The following is a 26856-nucleotide window of genomic DNA, read 5'->3' as shown; positions in this document are numbered from 1 at the left end:
ATTCGGCTACATAATGACAATGATTTATGATTGAACCATCTCTCCAGGTCCCCTTTGACTGAGTCAATTAATCGTTTGTAATTCTTATTGATAATTTTGTCAAGAGTAGAGAAAATATCAACCCCAAGGTACTTAAGTTGCGAAACTACTGGAATTTCTGAGAGCAAATCTGAATAATCTGAAGCACTCTTAAGAAGTAAAAGTGCAGATTTATTCAGATTTACTTTATAACCTGAAAAACTACTAAATAACGAGATTATCTTATTGCTGTGTGGCAAATCATGTATCACATTGCTGAAATATAATAAAATATCATCTGCATATAATGAAATGGAATTGTGCACTTTCCCCACCACTATAGAGCTTATATTTTGACATTGACAATATTTTTGTGCAAGGGGTTCCAATTATAAGATAAATAATAGTGGTGAAAGAGGACAGCCTTGGCGAGTTCCTCTGCCTATTGGAAATGGAGAGGAGCACTGGTTTCCCGTCAACACTGTCACTGATGGATTGTTGTACAAAACTTTTAACATATGTATAAATTGTCCACCAAAGCCCATGTGTTCCAGTGTAAACCAAAGGAAACTCCACTCAAGACAGTCTAACGCCTTTTCCGCGTCAATGCACTGTAATCCCAAACAGTTGTACTAGCTCATAACTAATAAGGTCATAACAGTCAAATGTCGTTATGCAGTTGACCAAACTATAAAGTGTTGAGCTCTGTTGAGATTTATGCCACTTTAATTGAATAGGGCTCAATATTTTATAACTAATTTGTGTGGAACGCTCAAAAAGTTTAGGAACCATACAGTAGTGTCATGACGTTATCGACATCATGACGTTCTGGTGGGTGGGTCTTATCTCTCCCTCAGGTAAGCTGAGTCAGCCATCTTGAATTTGCCTTGATGCGGGGAAGTTTTGGCCAGCCCGTGTGGATGTGGAATACAGTTTAATTTGTTTTTATTTGTTTGCAATGCGCACTTTTATCCCCCCGCTTCAAACCACCACCACCTCAGGTTTTTTTCATTAGTCTTATTGCCCTCGTTTTCTTAAGCGCCGTCTTATCATCAGCCCTGATTTGGTAAGTAATGCTAACGTTTTTTATTTGTTTTTTTTTAATTGAATTTCGATAAATAGTCTTAAATTTGGAACTGGGAATACATTTGTACAATGTGCATAGTGAATATTTGTTGTAAATAGTTTACAAATCCAAGTAATTGTAACTGTAGAAGTTGTTGAATGTGACAAATACGTTACGTTACTTCATCTTACAACGATGTAACGTTCAGCGGGTTTCCTGGATGAACTACATTTCCCATAATGCATGTTTACCAGGGACATTGACAGTTAGGTCCATGAGTCTGAACTCTCTGGCGGAGGCCGAAAGCTTAACATTATCCTTGCTTTCCGGTTTCTGCCGGTTGTTGTTTTCGCTGTTCGCCGGTAATGCACGTGTGTACTGTGAGTATACTTATTTCAATAAGTGTCCGCGTTACACAGTCAATATTTTACGTTGTCGAGCTGTGTGTATGAGTGTGCTAGCGTGAAACGAACAATGCTAAACAACATAATGTGAGTGTGTTATCATGATGCTAACCAGGCCTGTGTTTGTATTTCTTCGTAGGCTCAAGTGTGTGGTTGTGAGATCATCTTGAAATCCTTTAAACAGTCCCGGTAGGATGTATTATGAAATAGTGTTATTAACAATTAGTTTTATTTTATGTTTCCACAGTCATTCTTTTGCTATTTCTTTAAATGTTTTTATCTCAACTGTGGGGTCCACAATAAAAATAGTTTGATCACTTGAACCCCACTTTGTTAAAAACAAAAACATCAACAACAGAAATAGCAGATCTATAAGCACACAACTTTGATGCTTTGCTTGTTAATAACTAACTTGCTCATCTTTTAAATTTTTCATTTTTACTATACTTAGTGTACAATTAATGTTTTTGATAGATTTGGAAACTTTGTTATCTGTATATTCACTTTTTAAAATTTCATTTATCATTATGTATCATTTTAAAAATGTTTTTGAACATTAATAAATCATCTATGTGTGCATGTTGTGTACAGATATCGGACTACAAAGAGTGCTACAGAGAGTCAGCATTTCACCATCAGACAGGTGCCAATAGGTGAGTTTTGTAAATTGTGTACGAATTTGAACTAAAACATTTCACCCTGAATTATTCACAATGTTTAGGTTTTTTGCAGCAGAACAGACTTAATCTTTCAATCTGTCAACTGGTTGGCATAATCATTTTCCCCCTCATTCAAAATTTTACACACATTTTAACTTGTACAAATTAAATTTTTGAATAGCCGAAAGTGCAAAACAGGGCTGAAATGATTTGGACTTCAATTGAAAATATTTAAATTGTTGGCCCAATGGAGTGGAAGTGCAAGTTGTGTTCTGCAACTTCAAATACCCGGGGACAATTATTTTGGCACTATACTGTACTGCATAGCCAATATTCAAGAGTGTCCCCCCTGCCATGTCTCTATGACAGTTGCATTTGTACTTTTCCCTCATTCGAAGCGATGAAAGCTCATCTGTCAAGATCTCACAATGATTCATGTAGAGTAGATGCAACTGAAGGAGCATGTGGTTTTTTTACATGTCCTTTGTGTAACTTCAAGCAGCCCTTTTCTGAGGAAATTCTATTTGGTCATTTGAGAAGTCATTTACGAAGTCATGAGATGGTAGCATGCCCATTCAAGAACTGTAATTACAGAACAAATAGCTACTCAGCGTTTAATGCACACAAAAGTAGAAAACATGGTGGTGATTCAGACTTTGGTGAATGTGTTGTATTGGCAGACAATGATAGTGCCCCAGTTGTAGTTGCAGCAGAAAGTCTTGGGGAACCTGCTGAAAGTCACAGTGCAGGGTCTGCGGACACATTTGATCTCAATGAGGTAAACGGTCAGTGTGACACAGACACTTTAAGAGCCCAGTTGAACCATAACTTGGCATCATTATTCCTAAAGATGCAATCTATTCTTCATGTATCTGACATGGCATCTCAGGAAATAGTGGAACATTTGACTCAGATATTTTCCTTGTCCCAACCGATACTCAAACATGACATTAGAGAGGTCTTACAGAGTCATGACATCACTGTCAGTGAAACACTTCTAAATGAGGTTGTCAGTACTGTTAGCGACAGTAATGTTATTGTCAGTGCCACAGCTAAGGGGAAGCAGTTATCCTCAACCAAGAGAAGGAAAACCTTCATCGAAAATAATTACCCTGTGGTAAAGCCTGTACAGTATCTGCTACAGCCAGGACACACAGCAGTGCATGTTCCCATTCTTGAGATGATACAAAAAATCTTCAATCATACAGATATTCTGGACAAAATTAAAGAAACAAAAGTGGCACAAAACAGTCATTATGTAAGCCACCAAGATGGTTTGTACTTCAAAGAGAACACATTCTTGTCTTCAGATAAGTTAAAGATAAGACTCATTTTGTACATTGATGATTTGGAAATAGCCAATCCACTTGGCACATCACGCAAAATACACAAAATCTGTTCAGTATGCTGGACGCTTGCTGATCTTCCCAGTAAATACAGATCAGCCCTGCATGTAATTCAGCTTGCAGCTTTATGTAAAGTGGCTGACATAAAGACATTTGGCTATGAAAAAGCACTTGGTCCTTTGTTGAGAGACCTCCGTACCCTTGAACAAGATGGGGTATTCATTGAGTCTATTGGTAAGGTAGTTCAAGGAACAGTCATGTGTGTGGCATCTGACAATCTTGCAGCCCATGATTTGGCAGGCTTTTCAAAGTCTTTTAGAGCAGAATATTTTTGCAGATTCTGCACAGCGACACAAGCTAAACTTCGGACTCATGAAGTTGCAAGTGGCGAGTTCAGTCTTAGGACAAAAGACAGCCATAATAGTGATGTGCATGCTGTAATGCATGAGGATAGTCAGAGTCAGAATGGTGTTCAGGCAGATTGTTTCCTGAGCCAGCATCTAGAGCATTTTCATACTGTCACGGCTTTCCACCTGATGCCCTCCACGATCTTTTTGAGGGCATTGTGCCCGTAGACCTCGCCCTGTGTATCGGAGAGATGATTCGCCGCAAATACTTCACCCTTGAATATTTGAACGAGAGAATTCTTTCATTTCCATACCAGCACACGGACAAGCTTGACAAACCTCATAAAACACCACAGACCTTCGCTGTAAAGAAAAGCATTGGTGGTAATGGCCATGAAAATGCCACATTGCTTAGACTGCTCCCTTTGATTATTGGGAATGCAGTTCCTGAAGAGGATGGAGCATGGACTGTGCTAATGGACTTAAAAGAGGTAGTAGAGTTATCGCTGTGCTCAGAATTCACAGAGGAGTCCATCCAGTATTTACAGTCCAAGATACAGGATCATAGAGAGATGCTGAAAGAAGCCTTTCCAGATTTCAAACTCCGTCCTAACCATCACTACATTGAACACTATCCTGACCTTGTACGCCATTTTGGGCCTCTTGTACACTTGTGGACAATGAGGTTTGAGGGTAAACACCGTTTTTCAAGAGAGTTGTACACGACACACAAAACTTTAAAAATGTGTGAAAAACACTTGCAAACAGGCATCAATACATGGTAGCATACCATCTCAGTGCCTCAGGATTCTTCAAACCTCACCAGCAGACATCAAATGTCTCTTCTGTACTGGTATCAATGCTTCCAAATGTTGCCAAGACATACATTGAACAAATAACAGCAAGCAATGTTATTTACAGCACATCAAAGGTCTGCATTGATGGAACTGATTATCATGTAGGAATGTTTTTGTCTGTGGGACAAGAGGGAGGACTGCGTAATTACTGTAGAATTGAACAGGTTCTCCTGGTTAACAGTAGTGTTGTCTTTCTTTGCCAAGAGCACACATCACACTACAATGAACACCTGAGATCTTACGAACTTTTCCCAAACAATCTGGCTGTTCACACCCCATCAGAGCTAAATGACAAAACACCTCTCTGCGCTTACAACATAGATGGAAGATTGCTCTTGACACCCAAACGTTTCATATTATTACACTGAAGACTGCAACATTCTCTTGGAGCTGTGCAGACCAGTGGGTCCATGAATAAACTGCCCCACTCCAGCAGCTGGCCTTCCATACATCCCATCGTTCAAGTGGTGTCCCAGTGTTTGTGTGGACCAGTGGGTATGTGGACATGTATACATTGTGTGTGTCACCTTCACTCTCCATGAAAATTAACGTGCTTTTGTCTTTTAGGAACCAAAAGATGGCTGCTGCCCAGAAGCATGTGCTGCGTGTGTATGTTGCACGAGACACCGCCCTGGAACTTACTCTACTTGAGCGACCAAAGTCAGTGGAGGAGCTGAAAGAAATAATGCAAGAGAGGTTCAAGCCGAGACTGGATGGGGACTTTAGCCTGCACTATGAGGATCCGGACTTTGATGGTGATCTTTGTCTTCTTGTGGACATCCAAGAGTTACCAGAGAAGGGCACATTGAGAGTCGTCAGACCTGAAGGTGACACCTCATCTACTGCATCTTCTGACACAGACATACTCCCACATGTACCTGCATTACAGCGCCAGAAGAGTTGGCCTTATCACTTTGTTGTTCCTGGTTTTGGTTATGAAATGGAGCATATACTAGAAGAAGGAAATCGTGTTTATGAAGAATCAGGAAAATTGCTGAAGTTAAAGAGGTCACAGAAGAGTGAAATCCTTTAAAAAATGGCAGAAACGATCTACAGTTTAAACCATACCCACATGAAAAGGAATTGGCAATGGCTGCTCAAGCTTTGATTACAGCTCATCCATGTCTCAGAATGACAGCTGATAAAGACGGGGAGTTGGGATGGAAACGTCACATAGGGTACAAGGTTGCGTCTTACCGTAACAATCTGGTCAAGCTGGGGTTGCAGAAGTAGCCATCAACACAGGGAGCCGAAACAACCCCGACAATGATCACCCCCATCAAAACATAAAGAAAGCTCGAAAAGCTGAGGTCAACTACATCATCAACCTACTGAAGGATCAAACCCCAGCCACTCTGGAAACAATGAGAGAAGAAATCATACATGAAGTCGAAAAGACTGAGAGAAACCAATTAGTCATAGGCAAGCTCATGAACACAACCTATGCCCTTCGTCGCCAAGAAATCGTTGGAGCTCTTGTAGCTTCACGGGTGAGAGACGTCGTGGACAGATGGCCAGCCCTACTTATGGAGTCACAGGTAAAAAAAAAAACTAAAATAAAAATCTTTTATTATTTTACTGTTCTCCCTGTTGAGAGCAATTAATCAACATGACTCTTTAGCATGCCCACTTTGAACATGATTGATTTTTCCAATATTTAAATGACTTTTAAAAAAATCTAAATTTAAAAAAAAATCACCAAAAAGCAAATGGCAGATTTAAAAGTTGACAACACATCACACTGTGACATATTTTTGCCATTCACAGTAAACAAAGTATACAGAGGTTTATTATTTTAATTTCCTTTAGATAACATTATACAGCCTGTTTTAAATTAAAGAATGACAATTAACTTTCTATTTTGACCTTGGTTCTGACTCATCCCTTTTAGAATTGCCCTTGGTTTTGCTACCTGCCAACTGAAAACTTCTTAAAATACATTCACAATTCTGTTCCTAATTCATCTTTGTACATTTCTGTGTAATTCTGTCCATGTACAGGTGTTTCCAGAGTTCCACCGAATCAACAATGTTAACCTGCGCAATCAATTCTACAAGGAGCTGGACAGGCACACGCCTAAACTCATCACCTTGGTCAGAGACAAGGCCACCAAGACTGGCAAGATAGCGGAGGAGCTAGCCAAGCTCATGAGGATTTATGACCTTCAGGTGAATTTTGAACTTTGCATGATTCAGAAACAGATTATTAACAGATTGTTTGCAGACAACTGTAAGAAGCCATAGTGTGAATTGCCTTGACTGTGCCCTGAGGTCAAGTGATTATGCCACGAACATAACATTGTCATCTTATCAGAGATAGACGTCTTGACAAGATGTATTCTATCAGAAAGAGGTACCTTAAAAAGATACTTTATCAGCTTCAATTTGAAGAAGTCCAAATAACTACTGTTTTCGTAAAATTTGATTTACAATTTTAAGTTTTTTCCTTTGTGAGTATTTACAATAGAACGTTATTAATTTGAAAAATGTTTTACTGAAGAAATGGTGACCCAAAATACTGAATCTACCATCTATAGCTATGACCACCATCAGAATATGGAGCTATTTAACACTTTGATTTTTTTTTTTTTCTTAAGTGTTTGCTCTGCATTTGTGTAATTACTATTGTAATGGATATTTTTTGTCCATCTAGGAACAACGTGATGTAAATATGAGACGGGCCCTCGTCCTTCATGCACTTCCTGTGTACCTGCGTGAAGATGCCTCCAAGTTCTTCAGGACCTGTAATGTAAGTGTACTGGCCTCACTATCAATCCCTTTGCCTAGCTATTCAGTCATCTTAAACATATGACATCACTCAAAGAACTCTAGGAGAACCAGGGGGGGTATTCCAGAAGGCAGGTTATGTGAAAACTCAGAGTGAACCCTGAGATGAGGGAAACTCTGAGTTATCCATTCCAGAGGGCTATTCCAGAAAGGAGGTTCAACAAACTTTGAGCCTAACCCTGAACTCTGAGTTTACTTACCCTGTGAAGTGAAACTCTGAGTTTTCAGTTCCAGAACAGCTGATCTGAGTTAGGTAAGTCGACTCTGAGTATGTTAACTTTGAGTTTAGCTCGTGCCTGACGAGTAGTAAAAAGCCATCATCATGGAGCTCCGATACTGTGATTCACCATGGCAACAGGAGAAAACAGGAAGCAGACATTTTCTGGGGGGGGGGGGAGTAACACGGCTGCGGCCGTAATAAAAATCACTGACAGAGTTTTAGATTCGTTCGTCTTTTCATTTTTAATTTAACATCACTTTCTTTTATATTAGCCTTTGAGGAAGTGGTTGAATGTTGTTCAATGTTTTGTCTTATTTTATTTTAGGCTATTTTATTTCATTTAAATCGGCTGAAAATGAAATATAAAAACAGTCTCACGATGGCTCCTCACTTTGGTTTTATTTCACATATTAAACAAAGTAAAAGTTTATTCAGTGGATATTTAGTAGATGGACATGAAGTGGTGCTCACCTCCACCTCCACCACGTCCGCCAGAGGCAGAGGAGCTGGTCCTGAGTCAGGTCGCTGGTGACCAGAGGCTGAGGGTGTCACTCACCCCCAGGACCCAACATTAGAGGCAGACACACACTTACTGTCTACGGATTGAACTAGAAGTTATTTAGCCTTATACTCAAGGCGGCGGCAAACTAGAAACACGGACTTTGAAATTACGTTGTTGGAAAAAATACAATAGGCTATACTGATGGTTACTTTTGTAGCTATATGTGGGAAATAAAGACAGCCAAATGAAATGTGAGTTATTTCTCTTTTTCTGGCTGCTGGAAGGTGATTGCTGCTGATTGATTAACCTGCGACGTGATTAAAAAAAACACAAAAAAAACGAAGAGGATTGTTCAGCTCTGAGAGCACGTCAGCGATGACGTGTAGCCTGATATTCGCTGTGCGGTCGGAGAATATAAATGATGGACTGATGAGAAGCGGTAGGCTACTGTTCGGTTCAGTCCTCGTCAGGGAGTGAGAGCTCATCTAAATGAATCTAAATTCTCCTCCTGGTGTAAAACTATGTGAATTATTTCTGCTTAAACATGATCGGACTGAGAAGGAAAGGACAGCCGCTGTCAGACAGCTCCGTCAGACTCAGGGTTTCTTCAGGTGAACCTGCCAGTGAGCAGGTTAGGTTCACAGATTCAGTTACCGCAGTAACAGACCCAGAGTTTAAGTTACCTCTCTTTCTGGAACTGAAAACTAAGGCTGGATTGCACCAACAAGGTTTAATTTAATCTGAGATTAGCTCTAATCAGAGATTAGTAAAACTAGGTTTAAAATGAGTTAATCCAGGTTTAAAATTAAGCAGAGCTCTGTTGCACCATTTAAAATTAATCTCAGTTTAATAAAACTCAATTTATCTGAATTTAAACTTAGTTTAAACTGATTTAAATCAATAGGGATAATTGTGGATATCGAAATTAAAATTAATAATTAAATATGCAATTAAATATATAGGCTACATCGGAAGCGTGCTGTCAGGAACCCGGATTTATATAAAAAAAGAGCGAGACTGTTTCAACGGGTGCTTTTCCGATTAAACGTTACATTGTTGCTAGCCAGCAAAAACGTTAGCCTAACGTCAGATCGGCAACGTTACTATGGCTCGGCAGAGGAGTTCAAACTTTTCTTCCTTCGAGAAAAACTTGCTGACTGAATTAATGGATCAATATGGGGAAATTATAGAAGACAAGAAAACGGACAACAGCACGGTGAAAAAGAAAGATACTGCTTGGCAGCAACTGGCTGACAGTTTTAACGGATCGACCGGAGGGAAGGAGAAAAGAGACGTTGCGCAGCTTAAAGCTTGCTGGAAAAACTTAAAAACGAAAGCCAAAAAAGATGCGGCGACTGTGAGACGAGAGATGTTCATCACAGGAGGAGGTCCTCCGCCAAAGAAATATGATTCACCGGTGGAGAAAATCAATTCCCTCATCCCGCAGCAGATGGAGCCATTGCAAAATCCGTATGACGACGACGGCATCTTGGACCAGCTCACTTCAGACTCACCCGGGGAAGATGGTAAGAAATCCAGTCACGCTTTACTGACCTCAGTCAATAATCAGTTATTATTTGTCCTATCCAATTAATTTGTTTTTTCGCCATATATTTTGTTTTTTGTTTTGATAGAGTTCATTTTAACACTGCGGCCAGTGCAGCAAGAGGAGCATCTGCAAGACGGTGCAGCTTCCTCTTTTGTATTGTCATCATCCTCCTCATCTGATTTGAACAGCTGCAGGAGAAACAAGCGACCCTACGTGACACACCAGGAAATTTTGGTTTTAGAGAAAGAGAAGATTGAAATGGAAATCGAAAATGCCATACTACAGAAAGAAGTATTAAAGCTGCAGAAGGAAGTGTTGCTGCTGAAAAAAAAGAAGATGCTTACCGACAGTTTCACCCTTGATGCCACTTTTTTATCATAAAATGAGAATATTTTTCACTGATTTAACATGTAGCCTACCCCTATTGTAAAATGAATGGTAATAAAAAAAAATGTATAGCTATCTGCACTGAAATATTTACAAATAAAATTTCTATTTTTACTTTTCTTCAATGTGCATCTTCTCTGTGCTTCACAGTTTGAAAAAGACACTTATTGACAGGTCAAGCTACTATTAGTTTATTGATATTGCTTAAAGCAGTATTCAACCAGACATAGTTGGCAGTAATTCAATTATTATGTGGAAATTGACTTTTCACCACAATGTCAGCAATTATTTACAAAAACATGTATTTATATAATTATTCTGAAAAGTGGTTCTGTATTAGAGTTTGCCTCACAGCATTCCCACTTGGATTGGCATTGTGCTCCTGGTCATCCTCTCTGTCCTCTATGTCCTCATGTAGGTCCTCATCTGCTTCAAAGTGTAGCTCATCTCCACGCCTCTTTCCAAAGTTGTAGAGAACTGCAACTGCGACAATGACGGTCAAGGTGGTGTCCAGCTTTGTGCGCAGTCCATCTTTAATGCAGGGAAACCTTCTTTTCCATGCTCCAAAGAGTCGTTCTATCACTCCTCTGGCTGCAATGTGACGGGAGTTGTACCTTCTCTCTGCTGGTGTTTGAGGGTTCAGAAGTGGAGTCATCAGGTATGAGCGGCATGGATAACCATTATCCCCAACGAGATGGCCCTCATAAGCTTGGTTCTCGAGGATGGCACAAAGCTGACTGTTGTCAAAGATCCTGCTGTCATGAGTTGATCCTGGCCAATGTGCTACAATGTTGGTTATTTCAGATTTTTGATCACACACCACTTGAACATTGATGGAGCAGTATCCCTTACGGTTGCGGAAAAGCTCTCCATTCACACCACCAGGATTCTGTATCGGGATATGTGTGCAATCAATAGCACCCAGCACCCCTGGAAATCCAGCTCGCCTGTAGAAACCAGCAGCTGTTTCCACTGTTGGAGAGAATCGGATGTACTGGTTCTTCAGAGATGAAATGGCCCGAGACACTCTGCTGACAATACGGCAAACAGTTGAGTTGTGTAGACCGAACAGGTCTCCATCCACCCTCTGGAAACAGCCAGTAGCGTAGAACCTCAGGGCAACCAGGAGTTGTAGCATTGGTGGTACAGCTGTATTTCTGTCACTGCCATGTTTGACAGTTGGTCCAGTCTTCCTGTTCAGCTCCAAAACTGTTTCCTTGGTAAACCGGTATCTCACCAAAAATTCCTCTTCATCGTAAAATTCAAGAGGATTGAGGCTGTCTCTCAGTTTTCTTCGAGGAACTTCATTATTTTGCTCTATCCACCTCAAAAATGCAGCCATTGTTAAAGTTAAACCTTCCCAACTGTCAGTTTAAAATTAATTCTCGATCACAGTTTAAATTGGAGTTTAAAGTTCTGGTGCAACAGAATTAAATTTAAACTTGGTTTAAAGTAAAAATTAAACTGAGGTTTAAAGAGAGGTTTAAATTTAATCTCTTTTCATTTTAAACTAGGTATAAAGTTTGGTATAAAGCCAGAATTTAAACTTAAACCATGATTTAATCTGATTTTAAAGTTAAACCTTGTTGGTGCAATCCAGCCTAAGAGTTTCTCACATCTCAGGGTTAACAAACTCAGGCTGGATTGCACCAACAAGGTTTAATTTAATCTGAGATTAGCTCTAATCAGAGATTTGTAAAACTAGGTTTAAAATGAGTTAATCCAGGTTTAAAATTAAGCAGAGCTCTGTTGCACCATTTAAAATTAATCTCAGTTTAGTAAAACTCAGTTTAACTGAATTTAAACTTTGTTTAAACTGATTTAAATCAATAGGGATACTTGTGGATATCGAAATTAAAATTAATAATTCAATAAGCAATTAAATATATAGGCTACATCGGAAGCGTGCTGTCAGGGCCCCGGATTTATATATAAAAAAAGAGGGAGACTGTTTCAATGGGTGCTTTTACAGCAAACGTTACATTGTTGCTAGCTAGCAAAAACGTTAGCCTAACGTCACTTGTGACAGATTGGATACGTTACTATGGCTCGGCAGAGAAACTCAAACTTTTCCTCCTTTGAAAAACACCTGCTGACCGAATTAATGGAGCAATATGGGCAAATAATAGAAGACAAGAAAACGGACAACAGCATGGTTTCCACTGTTGGAGAGAATCGGATGTACTGGTTCTTCGAGATGCAATGGACCGAGACACTCTGCTGACAATACGGCAAACAGTTCAGTTGTGTAGACCGAACAGGTCTCCATCCACCCTCTGGAAACAGCCAGTAGCGTAGAACCTCAGGGCAACCAGGAGTTGTAGCATCGGTGGTACAGCTGCATTTCTGTCACTGCCATGTTTGACAGTTGGTCCAGTCTTCCTGTTCAGCTCCAAAACTGTTTCCTTGGTAAACCGGTATCTCACCAAAAATTCCTCTTCATCATAAAATTCAAGAGGATTGAGGCTGTCTCTCAGTTTTCTTCGAGGAACTTCATTATTTTGCTCTATCCACCTCAAAAATGCAGCCATTGTTAAAGTTAAACCTTCCCAACTGTCAGTTTAAAATTAATTCTCGATCACAGTTTAAACTGGAGTTTAAAGTTCTGGTGCAACAGAATTAAATTTAAACTTGGTTTAGAGTAAAAATTCTTAATTCTAAACTAAGTCTAAAGTTTGGTGCAACAGAATTTAAACTTAAACCATGATTTAATCTGATTTTAAGGTTAAACCTTGTTGGTGCAATCCAGCCTCAGAGTTTTCACAAAACCCGCTTTCTGGAATACCCCCCAGAAAGAGAGGTAACTAAAACTCTTCACCTTCCAGCAGCCAGAAAAAGAGAAATAACACTTCACTTGGCTTTCTTTATTTCCTACAGATAGCTACAAAAGTAGCAATTAGTAGGCATATCTATATTTTTCAAAGTAATAATAATAATAATGATAAATTGTATTTCTAACGCACTTTTCATAAAACAATCTCAAAGTGCCAAAGTGGAGGAGCCATCACCAGACTGGTTTTATATTTCATTTTCAGCTGACTGCATTTAAATAAATAAAATAAAACACCCTAAAATAAAATAAAACAAAACATTGAACAACATTCAACCACTTCCTCAAAGGCTAATATAAAAGAAAAGTGATGTTAAATTCAAAATGAAAAGACAACCGCATCTAAAACTCTGTCAGTGATTTTTGTTACGGCCACAGCCGTGTTAGTTTTTTTTTTTTTTCCCAGAAAATGTCTGCTTCCTGTTTTCTCCCCTGTTGCCATGGTGAATCACAGTATCGGAGTTCCATTGATGATGGCTTTTTACTAGTCGTCAGGCACAAGCTCAACTCAGAGTTAACATACTCAGAGTCGACTTACCTAACTCAGATCAGCTGTTCTGGAACTGAAAATTCAGAGTTTCACTTCACAGGGTGAGTCAGCTCAGAGTTCAGGGTTAGGCTCAGAGTTTGTTGAACCTCCTTTCTGGAATAGCCCCCAGGACCTGTTTATGAAGTTTACTTGAGTTGTTATTCTGCAAACTGACATGTAGAAATTACATAAATGAAAAAGTAAGTATAAAGCATTCCACTAAACAAAAAGTATGCTAACAGATAGGTGTGAAACTAACATAAGATATAAGCATATGTAAAGAAAATAGTTTCAACATGTAACTTAGTTGCAAGTGTAAAGTGCTAAGTGACAATAATGTCTAGACATCATTAGCATGATTTGTATCCTTGAGGGGCTGAACTCATTCCTGTATTATTTGTGTTTTGTAGTCAGCAGATGGTCCAGACCTCACTGACACTCCAGTGGCTCTCCTGACAGTCGTCACGGATGACACTACTGATGTGGCCCTCTTCAGCCCTGAGATCATCTGTATTGTCGTGGAGGATGAAATACTTGTGAGTGGTCCCACAAATCTGGCTGACTCATTTCTCCTGCTCTTTGTGTACGTCTATGCACTAGACCTACAGTACCCAAAGAATCTGAATGATGAAGGATTTGAATGTTTTATTTAAAAAAAAAAAAGTGAGTTGCAGCCTTCAAGGTACAGTAAGAATAATGATTTGTTCAATGAGTGAATCACTCAGAATGGACTATTTGTTGAACTGAGTATTGAGGAAGGTTTTTGTTTTTTTCCCCCTCTTTACAAATGTAACCATTTGCCTCTTCTACCTCAGATTTAAGATGTGACACTGTTTGCCTCTTCTACCTCAGATTTAATACATTGATTGCTAATACATAAATATCACAACATTGACATATTGCCTAGCCCAAGTTTATGCACTGAATAACTTGTGGGAAACGACTGTTCAATTCATGCACTATACATGTTTAATGTTCTGTTGCCTAATGTCTACCTTAATGCACTACCTTGATGTTGCCAGTTGAAGTACAGTAGAAACCAGTACTTTATTTGAATGTTTTGTTTTAAAAAAGTGAGTTGCAGCCTTCAAGGTACAGTAAGTGCCAAAACGTTTTTAAACAGTGTTAAATGGCTCCACATTCTAATAGTTGTCATTGCTGTTAAGGATGGATTATACTTAGAATCTTATTGAATTTTATCATGAATCCTTTGTGAGTTTTTATCATAATGTTTACTGAATAATGTGAGATGGAGACCCAAAATACTGAATCTACCCTCTGTAGCAATGACCACTATCAGAATATGGAACTATTAACACTTAATGTACTTTAAAACACATTTTGTTTTGCTGGAGTCATTTCCTTTTCCTTTTGTTTTAAATTATGACAAGCACTTTGTTTTGACTGAGCTCCTTTGATTCGTGATGTTTAAAAAGCACATTGTGTTGAATAAAAAAAGTTGTTAAATTGTCACTGTGGTGTCACTTTCATGTTTTCTAACATTATTAGCTGATTATAATTGTGTAGTGGGCCGACATCAGTATTTCAGTTTAGAATTAATTTTGAGTGCATGTCCCCCAGATTATGAGTTCAAAAATATTGAAAATTTTGAGTGTATTTCCCACATTATATAAGTTGAAAAATATTGAAAATTTTGAGTGTATTTCCCACAGTATATGAGTTGAAAAATATTGAAAATTTTGAGTGTATTTCCCACATTGTATGAGTTGAAAAATATTAAAAATTTTGAGTGAATTACTCCCTAATTATAAGTTGAGGAATATCAATATTTATAAGATAACATTGAGGTAATTTAAGGCAACTGCAAATGTAATTTTTATTTTATGTAAACTTAAAACATTTAAAAACATCACTAAAATATTTTTGTGTAATCTGTTACAAAATAATTTTTGAGTTCTGTGAACTTATTAGGGTTTACAGTGTAGATAACACTGCAGGCAGGGGACACATATTAGGTGCAGTGTGTATAATATGCAGTAGTCTTCTGACATTGTCTGATGCTAATCTATTTTTCACAAAGCCTGATTGATCAGGATGGATAAGCTAACCAATCTATTGGCTAAAGTTTTAGCAAACAATTTCACATCAGACTGTAGGGTCTTTGTTTGCCTTACATAGAAGCGAAATAATAGCTGTATTAACGTCCCTGTTAAAAAATCCCTTCTGGAGAGATGCATCAATCATATCAAGCATAATTGGTCCTAAGTCCGACCAGAACTCAAGATATAATTCTGGTTGGATGCCATCTAATCCAGGCGATTTGCCTCTTTTCATCTGTTTCAGTGATTCAAATAATTCATTTAAAGTAATTCTATCGTCTAAGGACTTACTCTCCTCTTTTGTAAGCTGAGGTAAAAACAAGTCCTCAAAAAAGGAGTTCATGAGTTCAATTGAGCCCTCCGTTTCATCTGTTTCACTCTGGTATAATTCTTGATAGAAATTTATAAATTGCTGATTTATCAGTTGAGGATCATACAAGATTATGCCCTCTTCAGACTGTATTGATGATATAACAGACAAGCGTTCATTATTACAGAGTTTACTAGCTAGTAAAAAACTGTGTTTGCTGCCATCTAGATAATGGGATTGTCTAACTATGTATTAAAAATTCGGCCCTCTGGCTGAGGAGAGTATTTAATTTTAATTTGGTTATGGATAACTCTTTCTCCCTTTCAGTAGAGAAACCATTTTGTTGTTGGTGGTGTTACGGCTCGCGCCGTTATTCGTTAGTAGGTGTGTGTATGTGTGTGTGTTTTTTTCCCTTTTTGTACACAGAGTGAGAGCTCCTGTCTCCCCAGAGGATCGTGTGGCTCCCGCATGTCATGGGGACTATAAGAGCCGGCAATGCCAGAGAACGCGGTGGTTCGCTATTGTGCCAGCATCTACCCAATTTAGAGAGCATGAGAGTGTGTTTGTGAGCCCAAGTGCGAGAGTGTCTGTGAGTGTCAGTGTGCTCTGGGTAAAACCAGAGCAAGAGTGTTTGCGGTTAGGGAAGCAGTAGGGGTGAGCTGCCTTTTTCTTTACGTCAGTTTTCTCCCGTTTTTTGATTAGGTTAGGGAGTTAGGTTCAGCACTTGTCCTTTGTTTCTTTTCTTTTTCATAGGGCTTAGATAGATTCGGACCCCGGAGTTTAGATCTGTGTTTTGTTTGTTGTTTTAGGCCTGAGCTCATCCTGAAGCCACGCTTCACCACTTGTATATAGAGCACCTATTTCACTGTACATAATTGCACTTATTACTCGTGTTATAAATAAATTGTTTTTGTGTCACTTAACTTGCACCTTGTTGGGTGTCGGTTATTTATGTTAGGCTCGACTCCCTAGGTCGAGCGTAACAGTGGATTAAGGAAGAAAGATGATGTTCCAAATTATTTATTTCCTTTCATTGCTTCCTATTCTGACTAGAGGCAAACACTATGGAATTGTTCCATATAAAACCTTTTGTGGCATCCCACATAATTCTAGCGTCAGATACCAAGCCTTTATTAATGGATAAAAATTCCCTTAACCCTTCTCTAAACTGGTTAATAAAGTCCAAGTTTTGCAAAAGACTAGTATTAAACCGCCAACGTGTTGCACGACTGGGAGATGCAGTTAGTAAGAAAACACACAGATTGGCATGGTGGTCAGACAGAGACATATGTATTATTTCTGCTTTCTGAACCCGATGGACCAATTGAGAGGAGGCAAAGATATAATCTATCCTCGAAAAGGAAAAATGTAAAATGTATAGTCTCTTATTATGTGTTCTCCATATATCCAAAAGACCATAATCTGAAATTAAATTACATAGTGCCAGGGTGTTTGGGGAAACATTAGTCTTAGTTGTTTAATTCATTAAGGGATCAATAATTGTATTATAGTCACCCCCTAAAAAAAGTTTAAATTCATTGATTTCATGGAGAATTTGGTATAGAAATAAATAAAAAGATTTATCATATACATTGGGAGCATATACTGAAAAAAAAAGCGACTTTTTCCCCTTCGATAATAGTTTTGACAAAAGCAATCCTCCCCTCTTGGTCACTGCCTTTCCCCACAATATCAATTTGGAGATTAGAACGAAATAATATGATTGTTCCTATGGTTTTATTATTTGCTGATGAATATGATACTACTTTAAATATAGTATTGTTAATTTTGGTAATATCTTGCTGCATCAAATGGGTTTCTTGTAACAGTGCAATGTCTACCTTTTTTTCCCTTAATATCTGTAAACAACTACAACGTTTCTTCGCTTCATTAATACCCTGTACATTCCATGATAAAATAGATAAGCCTGACACCATTAACTACTTTAATGTGGAAGAAGAAACAAAAGAGAGAGGGAATATAAGTAACATACAAGAAGGTAGCATACACAAATGCTCGGGATAGATCTCACTCTAATGCCAGCATGTAGCCCACCTCCCCTCCCCTCCCTCTCCTTAAGCCAGAGTCTTCCCACTACTAAGCCCACAACCCTCTTCCAAAACTCCACCATCCCTCCCACCCTAACACAAAAGTGGGGAGAAATCCTGAAATGCATAGAATTTGTGTGATCCAATTCATTATTTATCCCCTCTTGTTGACTCCTATTACCCCACAACACTAGCAGGGCTGTGACAAACAGGACATTTCCCTTCACACTGTTCCTAATTTAAATTCCCTTCAACCTAACCCATATTGATGATATAAAATATTAAAAATAGTGACTAAGTACTAACCATAACAGATACAATATATATATACATATATATATATAAAATAAATAATAAAAAAATAATATATATATATATATATATATATATATATATATATATATATATATATATAAAATAAAATAAAATAAAATAAAAGAAGATAACTAGAGTAATAAAAAAACAAACAAACTAATAACTCTAATATTAACGAGGGGAGACAAAATAGATGAATAAGAAGAGAGAGAGAGTAACAATAATAACAGAGAAAATAAATTAAAAATAAATAAATCAGTAAACAAACAAATAGATAAATTAGTAAGTATATAAGTAAGAAAATAAGTGAATAAAATAAAAATCAAGATAGTCATGGACCTAGATACTTTTTAGCCCAGCCTTTGTAAATTTTCCAAAAATAAAAATACTTCCATGTCTAATTGGCTATGCATGGAATATTTTCCAAAGGCACTTAAGTGCCTCCCATGTCTTCTGTCAAAAAAAAAAAGAAGAAAAAATAATAGTAATAATAATTCATACCTGATCACAGCCATAACTCCACATTCAACTGTCCTTTACAAGGCCGAGGAATGAAATAATCTGTCCACTCTTTTTGCAGACAGTCTGTCAGCCTGAAGGTGTTGAATCCGCAGTGGAGCTGGCCTTCGTGAGCAAGGAAATCCATAGCCTCCATTGCGCGAGTTAAGGAAAAAGTTTTGTTGTTGAAAGTGACCAGTAACTTTGCGGGATGAACAATGCCACATCTCAGCTCAGCTTTACGAAGGAGTGATTTCACCTTGTTAAATTCAGCCTGTTGTTTCCGCAGCTCAGCAGTCATATCAGGGTAAATGCTGATCCTTTGTCCTCTGAAGTACAGTTTGCCCCCTTTTTCACCTGTCAGGCGCTGGATCGTGCACCTCACCTCGAAACTGTGCAGCCGCGTTATCATGCAGCAGCTCCCGTCTTTGGCTGTAGCACCTGTGCGGTGAGCAATGCTGACCAAGGGAGGCGGCCCCAGGGCGTCTTCGCCAAACATTTCATAGAGAAGATTGTTAACAAAGCTGGTGGGTTTACCAGCCTCGACCCCTTGCTGTAGCCCCAGTATGCGCAAATTAAATTTCCTGCTTTGGTTTTCAAGTGTATCTGTCTTGTCTTTTAATTGCTCATTCACAACTAGCAGGTCATTGTATAGTTTCTCCGCAGCGGACATTCGTCCCTCCATGGCGTTTGCCGCAGCTTCCAGATCTTCCACCTTAGACTTACATGACTTGATAGTAACTTAAAGTTTCTCTAGTTCCTCGTGGATAGGTTTAAGCTTGTTGTCAAGCGCAGCTGATTTCTCTAATCATTTTGCCAAGGGATTCAGGATCCATTATGCTGCTGCCAGTGCTGCACAAAGCTGGTTTAGAAGGCATAAATTACGGCATAGAGTATCCAGAAATAGCCAGCAAGTTTTGGCCAATGTAGAATAACCTCGGATGAAGGATCTACCTTAATACAAATTAATTCATCTGAAAGGAACAGCGTGTGGCAGGAGTTGGCGTCCTCACGTCTTGCCACCGGAAGTCATGTTTCGTCATGTTTGAAGACTATAAGGTGTTGATGAAAGCTTTGAGAGCTGGTAAGTGTACTTTTAAGCTCAGATTTTTGTTTTGTAAAATAGGCTGTTTCCAGAGTCAAAAATGAATTTCCATGAATGGACCCTTTACTGTGTTCATTGATTGTACTTACCTTGGTTGCATTAGGAAACAGCACAGGTACCAGTCTGAAGTTCAGGCAGCCTTGTTGGATGAACTCATTTTGGATCTAGCAACAGGATAAGAGGTTAATTAAAAAACATAAGCTTACACAAGTGCTTTACCTAATAATACAGGCAAAAAAGCAATGCACTGTCTTCTATCTTTGGTCAAAATTATTACCATTTGTCATGTGCCATTTTTTCTTTGAGTTCAATTCGAGCTACTGATACACTGAAGCCTATATTGCCCTTTAAAGCATTGCAGTTTGAAAAGTCTAATGGATACTAGATAGACACAGGGGTGAAACAAGTTATTTTCTCTTTGAATGACAATAAAATCACCAATAAGCTTTTTGAGTTTCCCATGGGATGCCTCCTTTAACACCAAACAACAGCCTTAACAAAGAGAAGTGATTGCACTAAGTATCAGTGAGCTGTGACAGCTTTCAAGGCCGACAACTGGGTTGCTTCAGTACATGTGACACACTACCATTGTGGGACTGTGAGTGTGGGGATACTTAGTAGAGCTGGCAACCCAGATAGCAAAATTGTTGCTGCCCAGATCTGGCCCACACCAGATCAGCTCACCTGGCCGTGGAAAAATGGCACTTGGGCAGTCAGCTCCTGGCCATGCTATTGCCCGCCACAAGCAGGCCAAAGAATGGCCATTTGTCAGCCAAGAGCAATCCAATTAAACCAGAGCTGGCCCTAGTCTGGACCACAGTTTAGAGGATAGAATATCCTCGTGGGCTGGATCTGGTTTATTTGGTTTGCTCTTGGCTGACCTCTGGCCATGCTTTGGCCAGCTTGTGGGGGGCCATAGCATGGCCAGGAGTGGACCGCCCAAGTGCCATCATTCCACGTGGTATATGGGCTAGTTGAACATTTCTGGTAAATTTTGTTATCTGGGAAATGATTTGCAGTGTTTTCAAGTCCCAGGAGCCATTTCCTCATTCCTCTGTTCCTATTAGTACATGGGAGGAGGAGATTAATGACATAAGCATGCCACAAGAGGGTGGTATTTCACACAGACATTCCTGCCTCAATTGTTGACAGTAATGTAAGTTCCCACCTGATTGTGAATGTACTTGGTGTGCAGGCCATGTTCATCATCTCCATCTCCCTCCACATCCTCCTTGTACTTTGGGCTGATGACCACGATGATGAGCACTGATTTCTGTATAATGACATATCATTGTCAGCTGCTGCAGAAGACCAAAGATTGCAATTTAAATCAAATTCTGCTCGGACTCAATAGTCAGACTTACATCATTTAGGTATCTGTCCATCCATTTGGTGATGTCCATTCTTCGGAGTGGGTTATCAAATATGTCAATCTGTAAGGAGAAAGGCAGAGCGTGAGTGGTTGTCTGGAGAGTCACTGAGAATCAAAGGTGATGGAGACATGAAGGAACTCACTGCTGGTTCAAATCCCTGATCAGTCAGAAATTTGGCAAAAGGAAGCATTTCTTTGGCTATGTCCACAGAATATGTGATGAAAACATTTCCTGCCAACAAAAAGTCAGTATAACATCCTTAACCAAGTCTATTACATTGTATAAGAGTATGAAAAGATCATTACATGCACATTTTCATGAGGGACACTATGAGACTTACGACACTCCTCAGGTAGACTGATAGTCTTCCTGATCTCCCTTGTTGCTGGTCCTGGATCAGCCTGGAAGGAGCGATCCACGCTGACCTCATGTATCACATCACTAAGAGGGGCCACACTCTGAGGGACAGATCCATGGCAGGCATTTTGACCATCCTTAATTTGCAACCTATTACGGGGAGGATTCCTGTGAAGGGAAATAATCAGTAACAATCTGAGGTTTACATATCATATGAATCACTGTCAATCAACAGGACAGGAATCGTTCTCATACCTTGACTGCTGATAGTGTCGAGGCTCCTGGTGTGGATCCATGGGGTTATCATTTCTATAATGACGATAATTATTATTGAGATGGGGCAGATTTGCTGGAGGGCAGCATGCACATTGTCCAGGAAAAGTCCCCTGCATGGGACTGGGGCCTGCAGAGATATGTGTAGGAGCAACATTAAAATTCCTAGTTTGGACAGTGTCCAATTAAGCAGTAATGACCTCATTCAGATTCATCAACACAATGAACAGCAGCCAAATGATACCTTCATTTGAGCCAGAAAGTTAAATGTGGACCCTGGGTAAATGGTAGCTAATGTTAAGTCTCCAGCCCTGTGATGTTTTGCTGTTGTGTTTTTCACAAAGACCCTGGCCGAGTTAAAGCTAACTTTGAACGGCTGTTGTGCTGGTTTGGCAGCGGTCCACTGAAACAAATGCTAAGTTAATAGGTGTTGGCTAGCTAATCTGTGGTTAATGATAGGTAGCCGTTCAGAGTTAACTTTAACTTGGCCAGGGTCTTTGTGAAAAACACAACGGCAAAACATCACAGGGCTGGAGACTTAACATTACAGTAGGTACTACTTCAGAGTGGCCATTTCACTCGCGGAGAGCGAGATTCACGCAACGCGTGAAATGTAAGTGACAACTGTAGCCACTAGGTGGAAGCATAGTACTGAATTGCAGCTCAAACGATTTTGGGACAATTCCACATTTGACCACAATGTAGCTGCAATGGAGAGTGGCGCTGTTTTAGGCTACAGGTAGAGTGAATGGAGAGGGGGACTGCTAAACCGTATCAGATTGATTCAGACTGATTGTTTCACAGCGGTGGGACACCTCAATTATCTGGGTGACCTTGGATAATCACTTGTGCTTTCTTTGTTTTACAGTAGAGCTAAAATATGGACATTCGTTGTTTTTTAAGGAACATTTGTTTACTGGTAAAATTGCCGACCTGAATTATTGTCCCAGTCCGCCCCCGTGAGCCTGTATCACGGCCTGACTGGATGTTGCTTAAATATAAGAATAGCCTATAATAATATCTGATACCCTAAAGTTATCTGAGGTTGTAATTTCGCTCGCTCGCTGCAGCCACGGCTAATAAGCGGAGGCAGAAACAATTACGCACAGCCTACAGAAGTTTCAACGTCCATATAAGCAATTTAAGAAATGATTCTTATCAGTTCCATAATTCAGAGAGGATTTTTACTCAACGAAAAAATGTATAAATGATGTGTGTTATGACTGATGTATAGCTCCCTTGGTAGAGCAGCTCCCTCAATGAGCAGAATCATCCGCTAGTATGAGTTCGAATCTCAGTGTAGGCAGTACCTTTAGTTAATGTGTTTTCTTTTCTCATCATCATTATGATCACATATGGCTCCAAGTTTGAGCAAATAAATGAGCAAATGAACATATTAATTCTCCGCCGGCCGCGGCACCAGCTTTCCTGCTTGTGTACATAAAATACATTAAATTCTGACACCACAACTGTAGCGTACTGAATATCAATAGATGATAACCAGAAGAAAAAAAAAACGTTCTATTGATCTGATTCACCGGCTGCTTTCTTTCTTTCAGTTGTGGTGTCAGAATTTAACACAAATATTTGTGCTTTCTATTCCTTATATTTTCTACAACAGGCTTAAAGAAAGAAGAACGACGCCACGTCATGTCAGACAGTTTTCTCTAGCTTTATTAAAATACATAATCAGCAGCTTCACAGTAGTTGGATATACAGAAGGTTATTTAAAGCGGAGTGAGTCCCTGAAGCCGTCTCCCTGCAGGAGGAGATCCCTTGGCCAAGTGATCAATGTATTTGTTGCAGACCTCTTTGCTGTCCTCAGCGCGCGGGGGTGGGGGCACTGGCGTGGCAAGCTTTTCAAAAGTGTGGGGGATGGATGTGGTCTTTCCAGTTAAGCGAACTTGTTCCAGATGCCTTAACATTTGCATTCCCCCATACTGAGGAATGTGTGTAGGGGACGAGAAGTAAGCACCATCCAGGATGTGTCCATCCTGCATTCGGAGGTGGAGAAGCTCATTAAGCTGTGTCTGGCCCTGCCAATGGCCGCGTTTCCCAGATTTGTTAAGAAGCTCTTAAGTGCTAAGATCTTCTTAGGAGCGCTCTTAAGAACGCTGTGAAAGAAGGATGTGTTTCCCCGAGTCGCTCTTAGCTTAAGAAGATCTTTCACTAAGAAGGAAATGTAAGATCGAGCTGTCCCACTCTTAACAGCCTTCTTAGCGACCAAATGCTCAGTGATCAAGCCGCGTCAGGGAAATTTACATCCTCCACTTTTCGAAATAATAAAACAATGCTCAATGTTGAAATGCGCTCATAGCTGCGGACCACTGGCGCAAGAAACATAGGTTAATAGAAGAAGAAAAAAAAAACTTTTTATTGAATTACACGTTTAAGTTTTCCACACACATCTGCATATGAGTTTATAGTACTACACATAAAAATACAACAACCCTGTGGCATTTCACAGATATCAAGGAAACAGATGTAATTAAACCTCACCCAGAGAGGCTTCACCTGCTACTCTATATAAATGCGTTGCCAAAGTCCGCGCGTGTGATAAACCATGGCTGCAATACAGCACATTCTCGCTGCGAACCAACAGCGTCGCCGTGCGCGAAGCCAGACGGTTTACATAAATGCATACGTGCGTCAGCACTTCTCCCCACTGGACGTGCTGTCAGACCGGGCTGTCCAGGCAAAGTACCGGCTGCCCCGTGCGGAGATCCAACGGCTGATCACTCTGGTGTCTCCACACATCCAGAGAGCAACCCGCTGCAATTTTGCCCTCAGCCCGGAGGTGCAGTTCCTGGCTGCGCTGCGTTTTTACGCAGTGGGGAGCCTCCTGGAGGTGGTGGGGGACGGCACCGGCCTCAGCAAGGCATCGGTGTCACGGAGTGTGGCAGCTGTGACACCGATTCTCCTGCGCCATGCCATGGATGGCACCCTCATTCCAAACCACAATCCCTCCCTGGTGGATCCGTGCTGGATCGGTAGAAAGCACTACGCGGCCGTCAACACACACACACCCGCACCCCGCCCACACACACACACACACACACACACGATACATACGTAGCCTAATTGCACCTGTGGGGGGGGACCACGGGGCGCTGTGTGTGACTTATGCGCTGATAAAGAGGTGGGTGATCGATTTGCCTGGCATCGCTTGATTCAGTTTCAGCAGCACCGCGGTGGACAACTCCCACTAAGAGCTTCTTAAGAAGCTTCTTTGGCTTGATCTTAAGGTTCTCCTAAGAAAGGCAGTTAAGAACGCGTCTGGGAAACACCCGTATCTTAGCGCTCCTTCTTAGCCGAACCCTTCTTAAGAGCCTTCTTAAGTCCTTAAGAACGATCGAATCTGGGAAACGCCGCCAATGCTGTTATGTTCCTTAAATGGCTTGATTTAGTGATCAAAGTTTCATTTTCTTAACAATAAAGATGCCGTGTTCATCCATCTAGTTCTCTTATAACTGCACGCCATTATAAAATAACTTCAAATCAAATCCTTAATCATTGATAAAAGTGCGTGCTTCCCCCGCCCCCCCTCTCAGAAAATAGCTCCGACGTCCATGAAGCCGGTGAATCAGATCAATAGAACGTTTTTTTTTTTTTCTGGTTATCATCTATTGATATTCGGTACGCTACAGTTGTGGTGTCAGAATTTAATGTATTTTATGTACACAAGCAGGAAAGCAGGTGCCGCGGCCAGCGGATAATTAATGCTCATTTGCTCATTTATTTGCTCAAACTTGGAGCTATATGTGATCATAATGATGATGAGAAAAGAAAACACATTAACTAAAGGTACTGCCTATACTGAGAATCGAACTCACACTAGCAGAAGATTCTGCTTACTGAGGGAGCTGCTCTACCAGGGGAGCTATACATCAGTCATAACACACATCAGCGTCTGGACATACGTGCTGCTGTCGTGTCTTCAACCTAAAAACTGATCTTTATACATTTTTTCGTTGAGTAAAAATCCTCTCTGAATTATGGAACTGATAAGAATCATTTCTTAAATGCTTATATGGACGTTGAAACGTCTGTAGGCTGTGCGTAATTGTTTCTGCCTCCGCTTATTAGCCGTGGCTGCAGCGAGCGGGCAAAATCACAACCTCAGATGTCTTTAGGGTCATTGACATGTGCACAAAAAAAGACCACAGTTAAACATAAAAGCAAAACGAAAACAGATAAACATAAAATGGGAATATCACAGATAAATACAAAATACAAAGAATAAGACCTTAAAAGACATTTAAAAGGCTTCATAATGAGTTGTTGATGATGTTGATGGCGGATGAGATGAATGATTTTTTTCACTAAGTTTGTCCTTGCTAGAGGGACCCTGTAGCGACAGGCTGAGGGAAGGAGTTGGAATGAGGTGTGGAGTGGGTGAGGTATTATTAGCTACATTCTTGTATTTAAGCAACAACGAACAGAAACATAAATCAGGCAACTCTGTCCATTCCCGTTCATGGTCACTGCGCCCTGCTGCTGCATGTTGTCGTCCTCCTGCTCACAGATGCCACCTGGTGGTTGTTTGGGCACATTGCCGCTTCTCATGAAAACACAATTGATCCTCCACTAAAAAGGTGTGTGATTCACGCGAGAATCACGGGTGAACTCGGCCACAACGAAGTAGTACCTACTTAGCTACCATTTACCCAGGGTCCACATTTAACTTTCTGGCTCATCTGCCAGTGGCAGGTAAACTGAGAAAAGCAGAGCTGGTAGTCACAGCTCAGTAAGTTAGCTGCTCAGACTCTCCATGGCCGCGCTGGAAACAGAGTCCGCTGGAACATTTTTATCGTCACCAGAAGCAAGATATTGAAACCGTACCGTTACCGTGGCCCAAAAACCGTGATGCATACCGAACCGTGGGGAAACTGTACCGTTGCATCCCTAATAGCAACACAATGGAAATGAATAAAATTAAATATGGCGGTGGCAGCGGCTCAGGGGTAGAGCCAGTGTCTTGCTATCGGAATATCGCTGGTTCAATTCCCTTGGTCTG

The 26856-nt window shown here is 40.1% G+C and overlaps 1 protein-coding gene across 2 annotated transcripts in view; it reads right to left on the bottom strand.

Moving 5' to 3' along the window:
* LOC311271726 (uncharacterized protein) overlaps positions 1-26856 on the bottom strand; it is a 46421-nt gene that overhangs the window by 13984 nt on the left and 5581 nt on the right. For both annotated transcript variants that reach the window (XM_084377518.1, XM_084377519.1), the window contains 6 exons: positions 21822-21969; positions 21550-21734; positions 21352-21440; positions 21201-21269; positions 21005-21109; positions 19926-20000 (listed from right to left, as the gene is read on the bottom strand). In XM_084377518.1, the coding sequence (XP_084233644.1) occupies positions 19926-20000; positions 21005-21109; positions 21201-21269; positions 21352-21440; positions 21550-21734; positions 21822-21969 (671 nt within the window). The remainder of the gene's footprint in view (positions 1-19925; positions 20001-21004; positions 21110-21200; positions 21270-21351; positions 21441-21549; positions 21735-21821; positions 21970-26856) is intronic.

This window comes from Pagrus pagrus (genome assembly GCF_965226575.1).
Source record: "Pagrus pagrus genome assembly, chromosome: 16".
Taxonomy (NCBI): Eukaryota; Metazoa; Chordata; class Actinopteri; order Spariformes; family Sparidae; genus Pagrus; species Pagrus pagrus.
Note: the sequence above shows the minus strand (reverse complement) of the source record. Positions and strands in the feature narration are given on the sequence as shown.